This window comes from Crocuta crocuta, unplaced genomic scaffold, assembly GCF_008692635.1.
Source record: "Crocuta crocuta isolate KB4526 unplaced genomic scaffold, BGI_CrCroc_1.0 scaffold6, whole genome shotgun sequence".
Classification (NCBI taxonomy): Eukaryota; Metazoa; Chordata; class Mammalia; order Carnivora; family Hyaenidae; genus Crocuta; species Crocuta crocuta.
The window spans coordinates 3,033,354-3,046,677 of record NW_027531917.1 but is presented as its reverse complement, the minus strand read 5'-3'; the positions used below and the strand labels follow the sequence as shown (position 1 = coordinate 3,046,677).

General features: G+C 37.3%; 1 protein-coding gene across 5 annotated transcripts in view; it reads left to right on the top strand.

Moving 5' to 3' along the window:
- Nucleotides 1–13,036, top strand: part of CMSS1 (cms1 ribosomal small subunit homolog) — a 386,003-nt gene extending 372,967 nt beyond the window's left edge. For all 5 annotated transcript variants that reach the window (XM_077774840.1, XM_077774839.1, XM_077774844.1 and 2 more), the window contains 6 exons: nucleotides 2,036–2,095; nucleotides 3,202–3,304; nucleotides 6,353–6,413; nucleotides 7,079–7,166; nucleotides 11,210–11,298; nucleotides 12,733–13,036. In XM_077774840.1, the coding sequence (XP_077630966.1) occupies nucleotides 2,036–2,095; nucleotides 3,202–3,304; nucleotides 6,353–6,413; nucleotides 7,079–7,166; nucleotides 11,210–11,298; nucleotides 12,733–12,816 (485 nt within the window). In that variant the 3' untranslated portion in view covers nucleotides 12,817–13,036. The remainder of the gene's footprint in view (nucleotides 1–2,035; nucleotides 2,096–3,201; nucleotides 3,305–6,352; nucleotides 6,414–7,078; nucleotides 7,167–11,209; nucleotides 11,299–12,732) is intronic.
- Nucleotides 13,037–13,324: the final 288 nt, after the last annotated feature.

The following is a 13,324-nucleotide window of genomic DNA, read 5'->3' as shown; positions in this document are numbered from 1 at the left end:
AAGAGCCATTGGAGTTCCATAGTGAGTTTGCATTATATTATTGCTATATTACAGTTCAGTCGTGTAGTTAAGGAAGAATGTGTGGCCATGGCTCGGTTTAGGAAGGAAGGAAAATGCTAAAAATACTTTTATAGACAAAAAGAACGGGTTCTCATTTTCAGTTAGGAAATTAGGCCATTCTGAGACACAGTGAATAAGGCATTGTAAGAAGGTTCAGGAGAAAAGATCCCAGTTGCTACACTTATTTATGAGACCAAGGACAGGGAGGAAGTCCATGATAGGTAAGAGGAGGGGACACACCGTGGGTTATTTGGAACAGGCTCCAGTCAGGGAATAAATATAAGGTGGATATAGATAATGAAGGATTGTTCTGTTTGTTTGCTGAGTGTCTAGCTTGGTTTTGATTTGAAGTTATTTGTTTCTGTAGGGCAGGAACATGTCTTTTCAATTAATATTGTTCACTGTATGTTGTTAATGTCATACACATGGGCCTTAATTAGTTTCGAGGCAGGAATCTCTTGGAGTTAACTCAGCTGACCTCCTGAGGGCTGCAGTGTGGTTTAGATCAGTGCTAAACCCCTGTAGGCTAACAGCAACTGAAATCACCCAAGAACTTAAGAAGCAAATTCCCAGGCCCACCCCCAAGGAATTCTGACTTACTAACAAAAGGAGTCCATCCCAGGAAACTATTTCTTTTATAAAGCTCTTTGGGTGAGTCTGATCATATCCAGGCTTGGAAAATTACAGTTTTAAAGACCATCAAAGTCTCTACAGTTGTATAGGAAGCAATATCTTTGAAGTTAGTGACATAATGTGAGTTATATATGCCAGGTCACAATATAAATGTCATTTAATTTAGTAGTAGTTTACTCCCTAGCACTCTTCTGTGTTTATAGAAAACTTTTTCCTCTAAAATGAATTAGAATGAGAAACATGATGTTGCTTTTTTATTTATACATCTCAGGTACAGAGTTAATAATGCTACCTTATTGCTAGACTATGATAGTCCTTGGTTGAGCAAGGCCCCTATATTTTATTTAAGTGTTACATTGTCTTTTACTGTGATCTTGTGTTGTGTTGTATTTTGATGCATTATTCCCACTCTTCCCTAATACACACTCCTTTTTACATTCCCCATAGCATTCAGTCTAATGTGTTAATATGTTTTTAAATATGTATATATGCTTATAAAATGTCATGTCAATGTATGTGTGTTCATTTTACAATTTATCTAAATGATATGCTGAACTTCTCATTTTGTCTCTTCTCTCACTGAGCACTTTTTTTGAGATATGCCCATATGGCTTTATGTACACCAAGTTCATTGCTTCTAAGTACTACATAGTATTCCAGTGATTCTATCTACTACATATTGGTCATCCATTTTCTTAGATATGGACACCTAGGTTGCTTCATGCTCCCCACTATCACAAATAATGCTAGGAGAAATATACTTGTGTATGTCTCTTTATAGACTGCATAAGAATTTCTTTCCATCATGGGGTCATAGGGTGTTATACAACTTAATTTTAGTACTTTCCAGAATAGCTATTACCAGTTTATACTTCCACCTACATTTCACAAGAGTTTTATTACCCTACATTCTTGACAATACTTGGTTTTATACATCTAATAAATCACATTCTAATGTGTGTGTAAAGTATTATCTCCTCATTGCACTAATATGAATTTCTATGATGACTAGTGAGTTTGAGCATCTCTACATAGATGTGTTAGCTATTTCCCCTTTACCTTTGTATATTGCTTATTCCATAGATTTGAAAAGTAAACATACTTCATTAGTCCATTGAATGATAAAACAAGCTTCTATTTCAGTACTCTAAGAAATTATGGACAGTTTAAAGTTTACTTGTTCTTGTTGCTGCTATTGTTTTAAATGCTGGACAACACTTTAAAATATATAATGAGCCCCCATTCACTAATGTTGTATAATGTTCAACCATATTCATTTAATCTATTTTGATCATATATGTTTTGGCAAAATCCTCTACAAAGCATGTCTATCATATTCTAGACTCCTGTTTCCTCAAGGCCAATGATTTGACTCATAGTCTTTCATCATACCTTAAAGAAAGTAAGTAAACTATGATTTTCTTCTAAGTTATTCACCAAGTTATTATTATTTCATTAAAACATAAGATCCACCTCTCTCTCTCTCTCTCTCTCTCTCTTTTATTTTAAGAGAGAGAGAGAAGGCATGAGTGGGAAGAAGAGAGAGAGAGAGAGAGAGAATCCTGTGAGTGGCAGAGAGAGAAGGAGAGAGAAGCAGCGCCCACCTGAAGCAGGGTTCATGTTTTACCTGAAGTGGGGCTTGAGCTTACCTAATATGGGACTCAAACTCATGAACCATGATCTGATCTGATCTGATCATGATCTGAGCCAAAGTCAGATGCTTAATGACTGAACCACCTAGGTGCCCAAGATCCATCTCTTTAAAAACTTCTAAAACTGCCTTTAAAAGCAAAACTTTCTACCTCAAATAGATTTGAAATAAAAGTTTCTCTTAAGGTCCATCTTGGTATTAATTTTTGTTTATTTAAGTTTATTCTTATTTTGCTCTGGCTTTGAGAATTTGGGTTTTAGTCTCATTTTTGGTTTATAATATCTTATTGGTATTGGTCTAGGAATCCAGAGAATACTTGATGTTCTAGTTCCAGACCCCTCACTAATTTGCTGTTTGGCCTGGGACAAGTCACAGAGTATTCCTTTGGGACTTAATTTTGTTATCTGAAAGATAAGGAAGTTGGACAGGTGATCTTTGTTCTAGCTGTGAAATTGTGAAATTCTGTTCACATGCTCAGAACTCAGATCATGGCTATTGCACAATCACATTTTATCTTTTCAACATGTATTGTGTGTAGCTAGTAATAAGCTAGATTATTCATATTAGGTAGTCATCTATTTGTGGCTGACAATGAAATAGTTTAGATATAAATATTTAACATTTAACATTTCGCTAGTCATATTTAGCTAACTTGGCATATTATGTGCTTTGTGTTATAAGTTAATGATTTTTCATTTTAATCTAGTATCTAGAATAACCAGTTAACAGAATCTACACAATACTCATTATATTTTACCTTAATTAAATACTAACAAAGAATAATTGGAGAATATGCAACTTTGGGGGTCCTATTTTGTTGTATTTAGAGTAATATTTTTCTTATGGTCTTTTTTCAGTCTGCCCTAAGTGGGTAAAACTTCGGAAAAACCATAATGAGAAGAAATCAGTCCTGATGCTGATCATCTGCAGCTCTGCCCTCCGGGCCCTGGAGCTTATTAGGTTGGATGCTTCACTCATTCATCTCATAAATGTTTTCTGAATAAATGATACGTGTCAAGCTGATATGTTCTGTATGCTGGAGATGTAACAGTGAACAAATAAATATACTTCATAATGTCAAGTAGTGTTAAGTAAGACAAAATAAAGCATAGCAAAGGGATAGGCAGGGATGAGGAGCTACTTTTAAAAATTTTGTCACAGGAAGCTTTTCTAAGGAGAATGACATTTGAGCAGAGATGTGAACAAAGTGGAGGGGAAAGCTGAGCAAATGTGGAAGAACAACATTCCAAACAGAGTAGACAGGAAGCACAAAAGGCTCTGGAATGCAATGTTATCGAAACATTTTGAGCAGAGGAGTTACATGATCTGAATAATCATTCTAAAAGCTCACTTTGGCTGCTTTGTAGAGAATACACATTGTAGAGGGCAAGAGTCAAAGCAAGGAAATAGTATAAGCAATAACCAGTTGGAAGAAATAAGGCGGAAAAAGACCTAATTTTAAATAATAAGAGGGGTACCTGAGTGGCTCAGTCAGTTAAGCGTCCAGCTTCAGGTCAGGTCATGATCTGACAGTTCACAAGTTCAAGCCCCGTGTTGGGCTGTGTTGGCAGCTTGGAGCCTGCTTTGGGTACTGTGTCTCCTGCTCTCTCTGCCCCTCCCCTGCTCATGTTCTGTCTCTTTGTCTCTCAAAAATAAGTAAATATCAAAAAAATGTTTAATAAAAATAAAAAATTACAACAAGAAAAAAATAGAATGCCAGAGAATAAGCTTACCAAAATCTATACAAAGAAAATATTACACAAGCCACCCAGAAGATCTTGAACAGACAAAAAAGTATACTATATTGTTGAATAGGAAGAGTTGATGTAAAGATGTCTGTTTTACATAGAATAATGTATGAATTTCACAGATTTCCAATGAAACTCCAATAGAATAGTTTTTTAACCAGATAAGCTAAAGTTCAAAGTTTAAACATAAGCTATAGTTCTAAGTTGATAAGGAGAAAATACAGAATTAAAAAGAGCTGGAGAAATTCTGAAAAAGAATATTAGTGAGAGGATACTATGTCTATAGTATCTATCAGATTACCAATGGGTATATATTAAGGAGTCTCACTAATCAAAACAGTATGGAACTGGCATATGCATGATAAATCAGACCAGTGGAATAGAATTGGAAGTTCATCAACAGGCCCGTATGCATATGAAAATGTAGGATATGGCAAAGGTGACACATCAGTGAAGAAAGATGGATTATTTAATAAATGGTGTTGGAACAACTGGGTAGCCATCTGGAAAAGTAAAGTTGGGTCCATATCTCACCTCTCATACCAAGATAAATTTCAAAAGGACTGAAAATTTAAATATAAACATTTTATTTTAAAGATGTCAGTGTTTTACTAAGTGCTTTCACATACCTTTTCATTTACTATAGTTTTTGTAGAAAAAACAAAAGGCTTCCTTCCACTGGATTGGCGGTAACATTGAGCTTTCAGAGAAGAGCCGTCAGAGTTAAGTGGGTTTACTGGGACTAGCCCTCTTCCAGGGCAAGGCTCTGTACCAGGCTTTGACAGGAGACAAAAAAAGGAAAATCCAAGTCCTGGAGAAAAATAAATTGAGGTGCAAATGTAGACTCTCAGTAGCTATTTGGCATCTATTTTTTTAAATGAACTAATCTGATTATGAATTTAGAAAAATAGTTTTTGAGTTCTTCCAATTCTCCTTTCCCCGCAAGACACACACATTAAATTGTATCACACACCCTCTCAATAAAACAAGTGTTTCTCATGACATATCTGCTCTAAACACAATTGATCAAGACTCCACCTGCTTCTGGGGCGGTACTTGCTGGTTCTGAAATCATAACTAGTTCACATTGACTTTTCAGTGTTTTTTAAAAATACCACCACAGAACTCATTTCAGATTCAGATGTTAATGGCAAAGAGGTTGGCCTGGAGATGACCTCTTAAAAACAAACTGTCACATTGATTTGAGCTTTTACTGTACATAAATACCTTTCTGAAGGGCATAAAAGCACTATGTTGTCACACTTCACTTACCAATCCTGTGTTCTTCTGTGTCATTTGTAATGTTATGATACACTTCAAGGTTAGGTGATTTGCAAAAAGTGATTTCTGAGCTAGCACAACAAGCCCTATTCATAAAGACTAATGGTGAATAATTCTAACTTTTCTAAGAATATCTGTTTTCTTAGGGACCATGAATTAACATTAAATATGTCCCCTAAACTCTCTTCCTAGTTAACCTTGCCATGGAGAAGGCTTATGTGTGAGTAAAAATCAAGTACAACAGAACATGTGTAGCATAATTTACTATCTTGCAAACTCATATATTCCTACTGGTAAATAATATTTCTGAGCAGTATTCCCATGTTAGGTCTATTACCAAACATCAATCAAAAGATAGATCTTTTATACTTTTATACCTATTGAGAGCAGAAACATTTTCGCATGTAAAATTTTGCCAAAAGGCTCATTCTGCAAAGTACAAAGTGTGGGGCTGCTCTGATTGAAAGACATAAGCCTTTCTTCTCCCTGCCAGCTCATTCCCAGCAATCCACTATGGCAACCACATACAGACTTTTGTAGATGCCCTTGGGCTTCACAGAGCACAGCCTGAGATCACTGCTCTATGATATTTCTTGCAACCAAATTTTATACGAGAACTATACTGAAGAGTTGAAAGATAAATTCTCTGCCAGGGACCTGAAATACAGACATTCTGTATTAACAAGTGAAGGACAGATCCATATTTTTCAATTATCAAGGAAACCTAACTGAAGTTAACCTTGCGTATGAGAATTAGAAGCCAACCCAGGTAACATGCCTGAATAAGACTGCCTTACTTTCCTTCCAGAGATGGGCTGACTTGAAAATCTCAGAATCTTTTTGTGTATATATATACACTCATAGTTACGTAAATGCACGTATTCTTTTGAATAAAGCAAGACATAATACTTTAGTAGTCAATGTGTCCTGCAATGAGTAAGTTTTCTTAAGCAATAATCTGTGGGTTTTTTTTAATTAGGTCGATGACAGCATTCAGAGGAGACAGCAAAGTTATGAAATTATTTGCAAAACACATAAAGGTAAAACAAGGGCCTGTGGCTTCTGATGGGAGATGTAAGTTATCCTTAAGGGCTACTCCCAGCTTTTTCTTATCTCCTCAGCTGATATTTTCTTTGGCACCTCCTTATAACATATTTAACAAGTATTCTGGTGTTCTTTGCATTCCCTACCTCTGCATGCCACCTGCCCCCACAACAGCCACAGCTCCTCTGTGCTCCAAGATTTCTGCACAGAAGCTGAGATCTGACCCCTGGATTCTGAGAAGATTTACCAGTTTTATAGGGCAGTCCGTGGGGCATCTGGGTGGCTCAGTTGGTTGGGCGTCCGACTTCCGCTCAGGTCATGATCTCATGGTTCGTGGGTTTGAGCCCCGTGTCGGGCTTTGTGCTGACAGTGGACTCAGAGCCTGGAGCCTGCTTCGGATTCTGTGTCTCCCTGTCTCTCTGACCCTCCCCTGCTCACGCTGTCTGTCTCGCTCTCTCAGAAATATTTTTTAAAAAATTTGTAGGGCAATTCTTTTCTATCTTGATGTTAACCTTCCCATTGTCCTGGAAGTTGAGCCTAAACAAGGGTAGCCCCATTTGCTTTTTTACTTCCTTAACTTTTAGATAAAGTGCTCTAAATTGGCCTATGATTTCACTTTCTAAAAACTCTTCTTTCCTCTCTCCTGTCTTGAAATAAATAGGTCCAGGAACAGGTAAAGTTGCTGGAGAAGCGTGTTGTGCACCTGGGTGTAGGAACCCCAGGGAGGATTAAAGAACTCATTAAACAAGGTATGAAAAGAGGCACTGATATGCCTAATTAGTACTGGAAGTTTGCCTTACCCCCATGTGAGTTTAGTAAACCATATCTGTGATGTAATGAAACCAGACTTCTGTGTTGATTGGGGAGTTGGAAACTCAGCCTTGTGTTGGTAAAGCTAGCAAGCAGGTATGATGCAGTAGGGAATGGCAGGGATTGTAGCAAACTGCAGTACATGTGCCCACCTACACACATTCAAATTCCACTTGCTTTAAGCAGGTTAGTGGATCCACAATTCATCTCACTAATTTGCAACCTCTAGAATTTGTAGAGCTAGATGAGTTGAGTATTTCTCTCTTAATTAATTGAATCTTGCTTCCCCAAGACTCCCCTTTCAGTTGAGGGCTTATATATAAAACATGTTGAAACTATGGATGAAATAAGAATATCCTAGAGTATTGCTCCCAAAATTCATTTCTCTTTTAGTACTTTACCCAGAAACTATTCCAGACAACATCCACTGCTGGGTTTTTATAATTTGTTGGCTCTCTCAAAGTCAGTAGCCTAAAACCTGTTAATCTGCTGATGATCTTATTACCTGTTTTACCTGCTAGACCAATTAAAGATTTCTTTTCAATACTCACTTCCAAATTACTTATTTAATATACTAATAGAACTCTGTTACAATTGGAGCTATTCCTAGATTTTTTTTTATATCTAAAAGTAATATGTTCATCAGTCTAATAACTCAATATAGAGATGGTCATTTGCCAAGAAGCAAACAAAAACTTAAAATACTAGTGTTTCTTTCCAGATGAAAATCATCCAGGGTTAAGTGAACCCACTATATACAAAGGTCTGTGCAATTACAAAGAAGTGACAGACTTGGCAGCCCCAAGACAGGGAAGAGAAGCACATTTTTTGAGTTCCTACTTGCACAGGTGCTATGCTACACATGCCTATGTATCTCAGTAAATATTCATGGCACCCTTGCACGGTAGAATTCTTATTTCATAGAAGAGAAAACTCTGAAACTCTGAAGGGTTAAGTGGCTGTCCCACAGTCTCTCAGTCTAGGCATTCCTAGTTCCAGAGCCTTTCCCTCTCAAAGAGCTCCTGATCCTTGAAGAGGTAAATATACCTAAAATGAGATTGACAACTTGAGGCACTAAATGCCACGAGCTAAATGAGCACTTCCAAGTCCTACGGGAGTGGAAATATTATTATGGAGGTTGAATCTGTATTGAAGGCTTTACAGAGAAAAGGGTCTTTAACTGATCTTTGAAGTGTAAGGAGGATTAAAATGGGACTTCTGAAGTATGGAAAAGTGAGAAAAGCATTCAGGAATAAGAGAATCACTGAATCAGAAGAGGGCAGCCAGATACACATGACTGAGATACAGTGTTGAGCTATCATGGATTCAGACCTCCAGAGTCAAATCCCAGATCCAGCAACTGACCAGCTCTGTGACCTTGGCAAGTTACTTAATGTCTCTAAATCTTCTTCTGTATTCAAATGACAGGGATAGTGATAGTATCTTCCTCTTGGGAGTGGTATGATAATAAAGTGCCAGTAGAGAATTTCATACCCTAAGGACTCAGTAAATGCTAGTTATTATTTTCATTAAAGAGAACAACTTTCTTGGTTAGAAACTTCATGGGCTTTAGTAGCTGGTGATTCAACTAGAAAGGAAGTCAGATTGTGGAGGGAGGACTTTGAACACTAAGCTGAAGAGTTTGGATTTTTGTCTTGTGGACATAGGAGGGCACTGAAGTGAAGGAAGAGATGAGAGGCACTCATAGCCTACCTGTGAGACACAGGGTTGGGAGAGATTGGTTGGGCAGCAGGAGGGTCCAGGGGATGGACTCTGCCTCTCGCACAGTTCTTACCCAGAGGTCCTTCTCTGCCTGACTTATTTCGCTCAGCATAACCCCCTCAAGGTCCATCCATGTTGCTACACATGGCCAGATTTCATTTTTTCTACTTGTGATGAGAACTTTTAAGACCTACTGTCTTAGCAGCTTTCAGATGTATAATACAGTACTAACTACAGTCACTGTGCTGTACATTACATCCCAAAACCTTATTTACTTTACAACTGGAAGTTTTTACCTTTTGACCATCTTCCACCCCCACGTTTGGCATCCACCAATGTGTTCTCTGTATCTATGAGTTAGGTTTTTTAGATTCTACGTATAAGTGATATCATACAGTATTTTTCTTTCTCTGTCTGACTTATTTCACTTAGCATAATACTCCCAAGGTCCATTCCTATTGTCACAAATGACAGGACTTCTTTCCTTTTTATGGTTGAATAATATTCCTCAGGGTGTGTGTGTGTGTGTGACATTTTCTTTATTCATTCATTTGTTGATGAATACTAAGGGTTGTTTCCATGTCTTGGCCATTGTAAATAATGCTGCAATAAACATAGGGGTGCAGATGTCTTTTTGAGATAATTCATTTCCTTTGGGTATATACCCAGATGTAGAATTGCTGGATCGTATGGTAGTTTCATTTTCAATTTCTTGACTGTTCTTCCATACTGTTTTCCATAGTGACTATATCAATTTACATTCCCACCAACAGTATACAACAGTTCCCTTTTCTCCACATTTTTGCCAACACTTGTTGTTTCTTGTAGGGGTGTTTGGTAATATGATTGATGATTAGTGAGGTTGAGCACTTTTTCATGTACCAGTTGGCCGTTTGAAAGTCTTTATTGGAAAAGTATCTTCATTTCCTTTGTCCATTTTTAAATCGGATTAATTGGTGTTTTTTGCTACTGCTTTCCATAAGTTCTTTATAGATTTTGGATATTAACCACAAGTTATATTGTTTTTTAGTAATTAGATTAGATAGGATACCTGAATTATTTCTAAATTTTTGCTATTATAAATGATCATCTTTGCAAGTAAGTATATTTAAGCTTATTTCTTTAAAAAAAAAAAAGATTTTTCTTTTAAGTAATCTCTACATCTAATGTGGGGCTCAAACTTAAAACCCCAAGATCAAGAGTCCCATACTCTCCCAACTGAACTATGCTGGTGCCCCATTAACTATATTTAAGTTTCTGATACTTTTATAGTGATATGTCATGTAAAGAAAAGTGTTTTTTCAAATAGTAAGCATTTTAAGCTTCTGTTTGCTCTAGTGCCTTCCTGAGAGACTGTACCTGTTTGCTCTCCCACCAACAGCAAGTTATTTTTAAGGGAAGACTGCCAACCCATTGTTCTTCTCAATTTATAATTTTTAATTTTTCAGAGAAAATTTTAAATGACTCATTATAATTATAAGAAGAATGAAAAGGGCTTTTGGACAGAAGGGGAAATATTGAAATAATCAGAGAAGAGTTGAGAAGTGCTGCAGAGGAAACCTTCAGTTATGTTTCCACATGTAACAGGAAACAGCTTGGAACAGTGGGAAGATCATGAGGAGTGGGAAAAACTAACTGTGCCCACCTCTGAGACCTCTGAGGAACAGACAATACCTGAAGTCCCCGCCAGCCCCACATTCCATAATTGTCTCTAGATAGATAGGAAGACAGTAGAAATGGGAGTCCTGAAGTGGTTTGCTAGTCTTCTCACACTTTGAATAGAGCCCGTTCATATTTACCTCCTTTTCTGCCTAAAATTAAACCCCAAACATTAGCCTCATCCTTCTGTCCCTTCACCTCCTCAGAGTCATTCAGACTCTGTTGGACTCAATTCCTCTGAAAGGCCACTACCTAGATTGCAGGATCCATCTTATCAAATTCCTGTCACGAATGAGACTTCACTCTCTGGGGCTTCATGAAATGGAGGCTGGGGATTGATTCTTTGCCAGCACTTGAGCAGTTGATGAGCTTAGCAGCTTCTCTGCTTCCCTCAGAATCAGTGATAAGATTATAAAGGAAGCAATCTCTGAGTTCTGCATTTGTTTCCCATCAGCCAGGGGCTGCACTTAGTGTGCAGAGATTAGTTGCTGGGGGAAAGGACAGTAAATGAGGCAAAAAGCAACCTGGAGACTAAAAAGTCATTTGGATAAGCTTATGTCGTAAGGTTTTGCTGTAGCAACTCTCTTTCTGCCTCTTTCAGGTGGCCTTAATTTGAACTCCTTAAAGTTTCTGGTTTTTGACTGGAACTGGAGAGATCAGAAGTTGAGGAGGATGATGGACATTCCCGAGGTACCGTGTAACCAGCAATTGCCTTTAATCTTTTTTTCTTCAACTTGAACTTGAGTTCAAACACAGTAATAAAGTCGTTGACCTGGGGAACCAGCAAGTTCTGGCCATTGAAACTTTTTCTGTCTTTTAACTCTGAAGTAACTCCAGTTATAAAGTCCATCTCACCCCATAGATCTAACTGTATCCTTTCCATGTCTTTTATAGGAATCAGCTTTGTTTCTTCACTAAATGACCAATGGCCTCTGCCCCACTGGGGACTACATCTATTACTGTGCTTTTGAGAAACAGGAAGATCTGGAGGACTTGGCACATTTTTGTGTGCCTTGCTTTAGAGACACAGTCATGTTTGTCTTTCATCTTTACAGATGCACTAGGGAGTGGGAGCACAAACTTCCCTCAGACCCACATCTCCCATACCCAAAAACTCACTTACTTAATATAGAGGGCTATTTTGGTTTTGGGTAGGGAAATTATTTTGATGTCTCAGTGAATTAAAACTGGTTGAATACCTTTGTAGCCACATAAGCATTAGCTTACTATATATTTATGAAACTAGTCCAGTAACATCAAAATGTGAAAAATTGATTTACCACCTACTGCGTATCATGGAGCTAATTTTTCAAGCCAGCCTGATGTTTAGAAGTATCTGTTGGAGAGAAAAGGGTTTGTGCAATAATTAACATGGCTGCCAGTCACCAACCAACCAGCAGTGAATCATGGCAGTAACTATCAAAGAGATTTGGAATTAATTCTCCAAATGCGTTGAATGAATTAATTTCCCACATAAAACTATATTCCCAGAATGACCAAACCTAATTTTGATTAATCAATGAGTTATATCAGATATTAATACAGGTTAAAAGACAATTTTCCCAGTTTCTCACACACACACACACACACACACACACACACACACCCTGTCCCCTGAACTGACTGGTTTTTTTGAAACCAGTTTAACAAATTTGATATTAGGCATATGAGACCATATTTAATTATTTCACTTATAATATTAAGTCTGAGTAATCCACCATGAGTTTTCTAATTATAAGAAGAAAAAATTGTGTCAAAAAGCACACTGTTATCCATAGTTATTTTTTTATGTTGAAGTCATTATTATCAGCCATCCTATATTGAAATATGTATGTTATCAAGACATACTTTGAAACACGTTTGTGTAAGATTTTTTTTAATGAAATTTATTTTGAGTGGTAACAAAAGGGCACTTTATTGAAACTGATGTTTTATATAGTACCTCTTACTTTACTTATGTAAATATTTCAACTCTGAATAAAACTCAGGTTAGGATTTTAGCCCTCCCTGATTCTGGCCATAACAGCCACATAAATACTAGGATATCCAGATGGTTGAATTTATTTGCCAAGACCATCTTTTCTTGATCTTAACCTTTTATTTTTCCCCTTGTCTCTCTTTTAGATAAGAAAGGAGGTTTTTGAACTTCTGGAAATGGGAGTCCTCAGTCTGTGCAAATCAGAATCTTTGAAGCTGGGCCTTTTCTAAGTCTGAGTCCTAATGAAAATTCCAGTTTTTATGGGATTTGCATCTTGTTTAATAGCTCTGGAATATTGCAAGCACTCAGTAAATATCAGCTATTGTTTTATTATGTTAACTGTATCACCAGATGAATCACTAGAAATTTTTGATGGAGATTCTTTGACAAAAGTGAAGCTGTCCTTTGCCAACTTCTCTTTGTAATAAAGTATCACCAGCTCGTGTGTGATGTTTTTTGAGCAGGATGCGTTTTTTTCGACCCATTGGCCTCTGATGTTACTGTGCAGGAGAAGAGAAAGAGCACCTGGCTAAACCTTAGACAAGCCCTTTCCCTCTCTGAGCCTCAGCTTCACCAGCCTCAAAATGAGAATGATCTCTCCGAAGATAGTTGAGGATTCCATGTGATGGTACTCATGGAACAGATTTCTAAACCGAAGCCTGGTCCCAGTGGTAGTGGGCGGCTGTGGTAGTGGTTGAAAGAGTCAGAAGTGTTTGTGGCACTTTGCAAATGTATGAA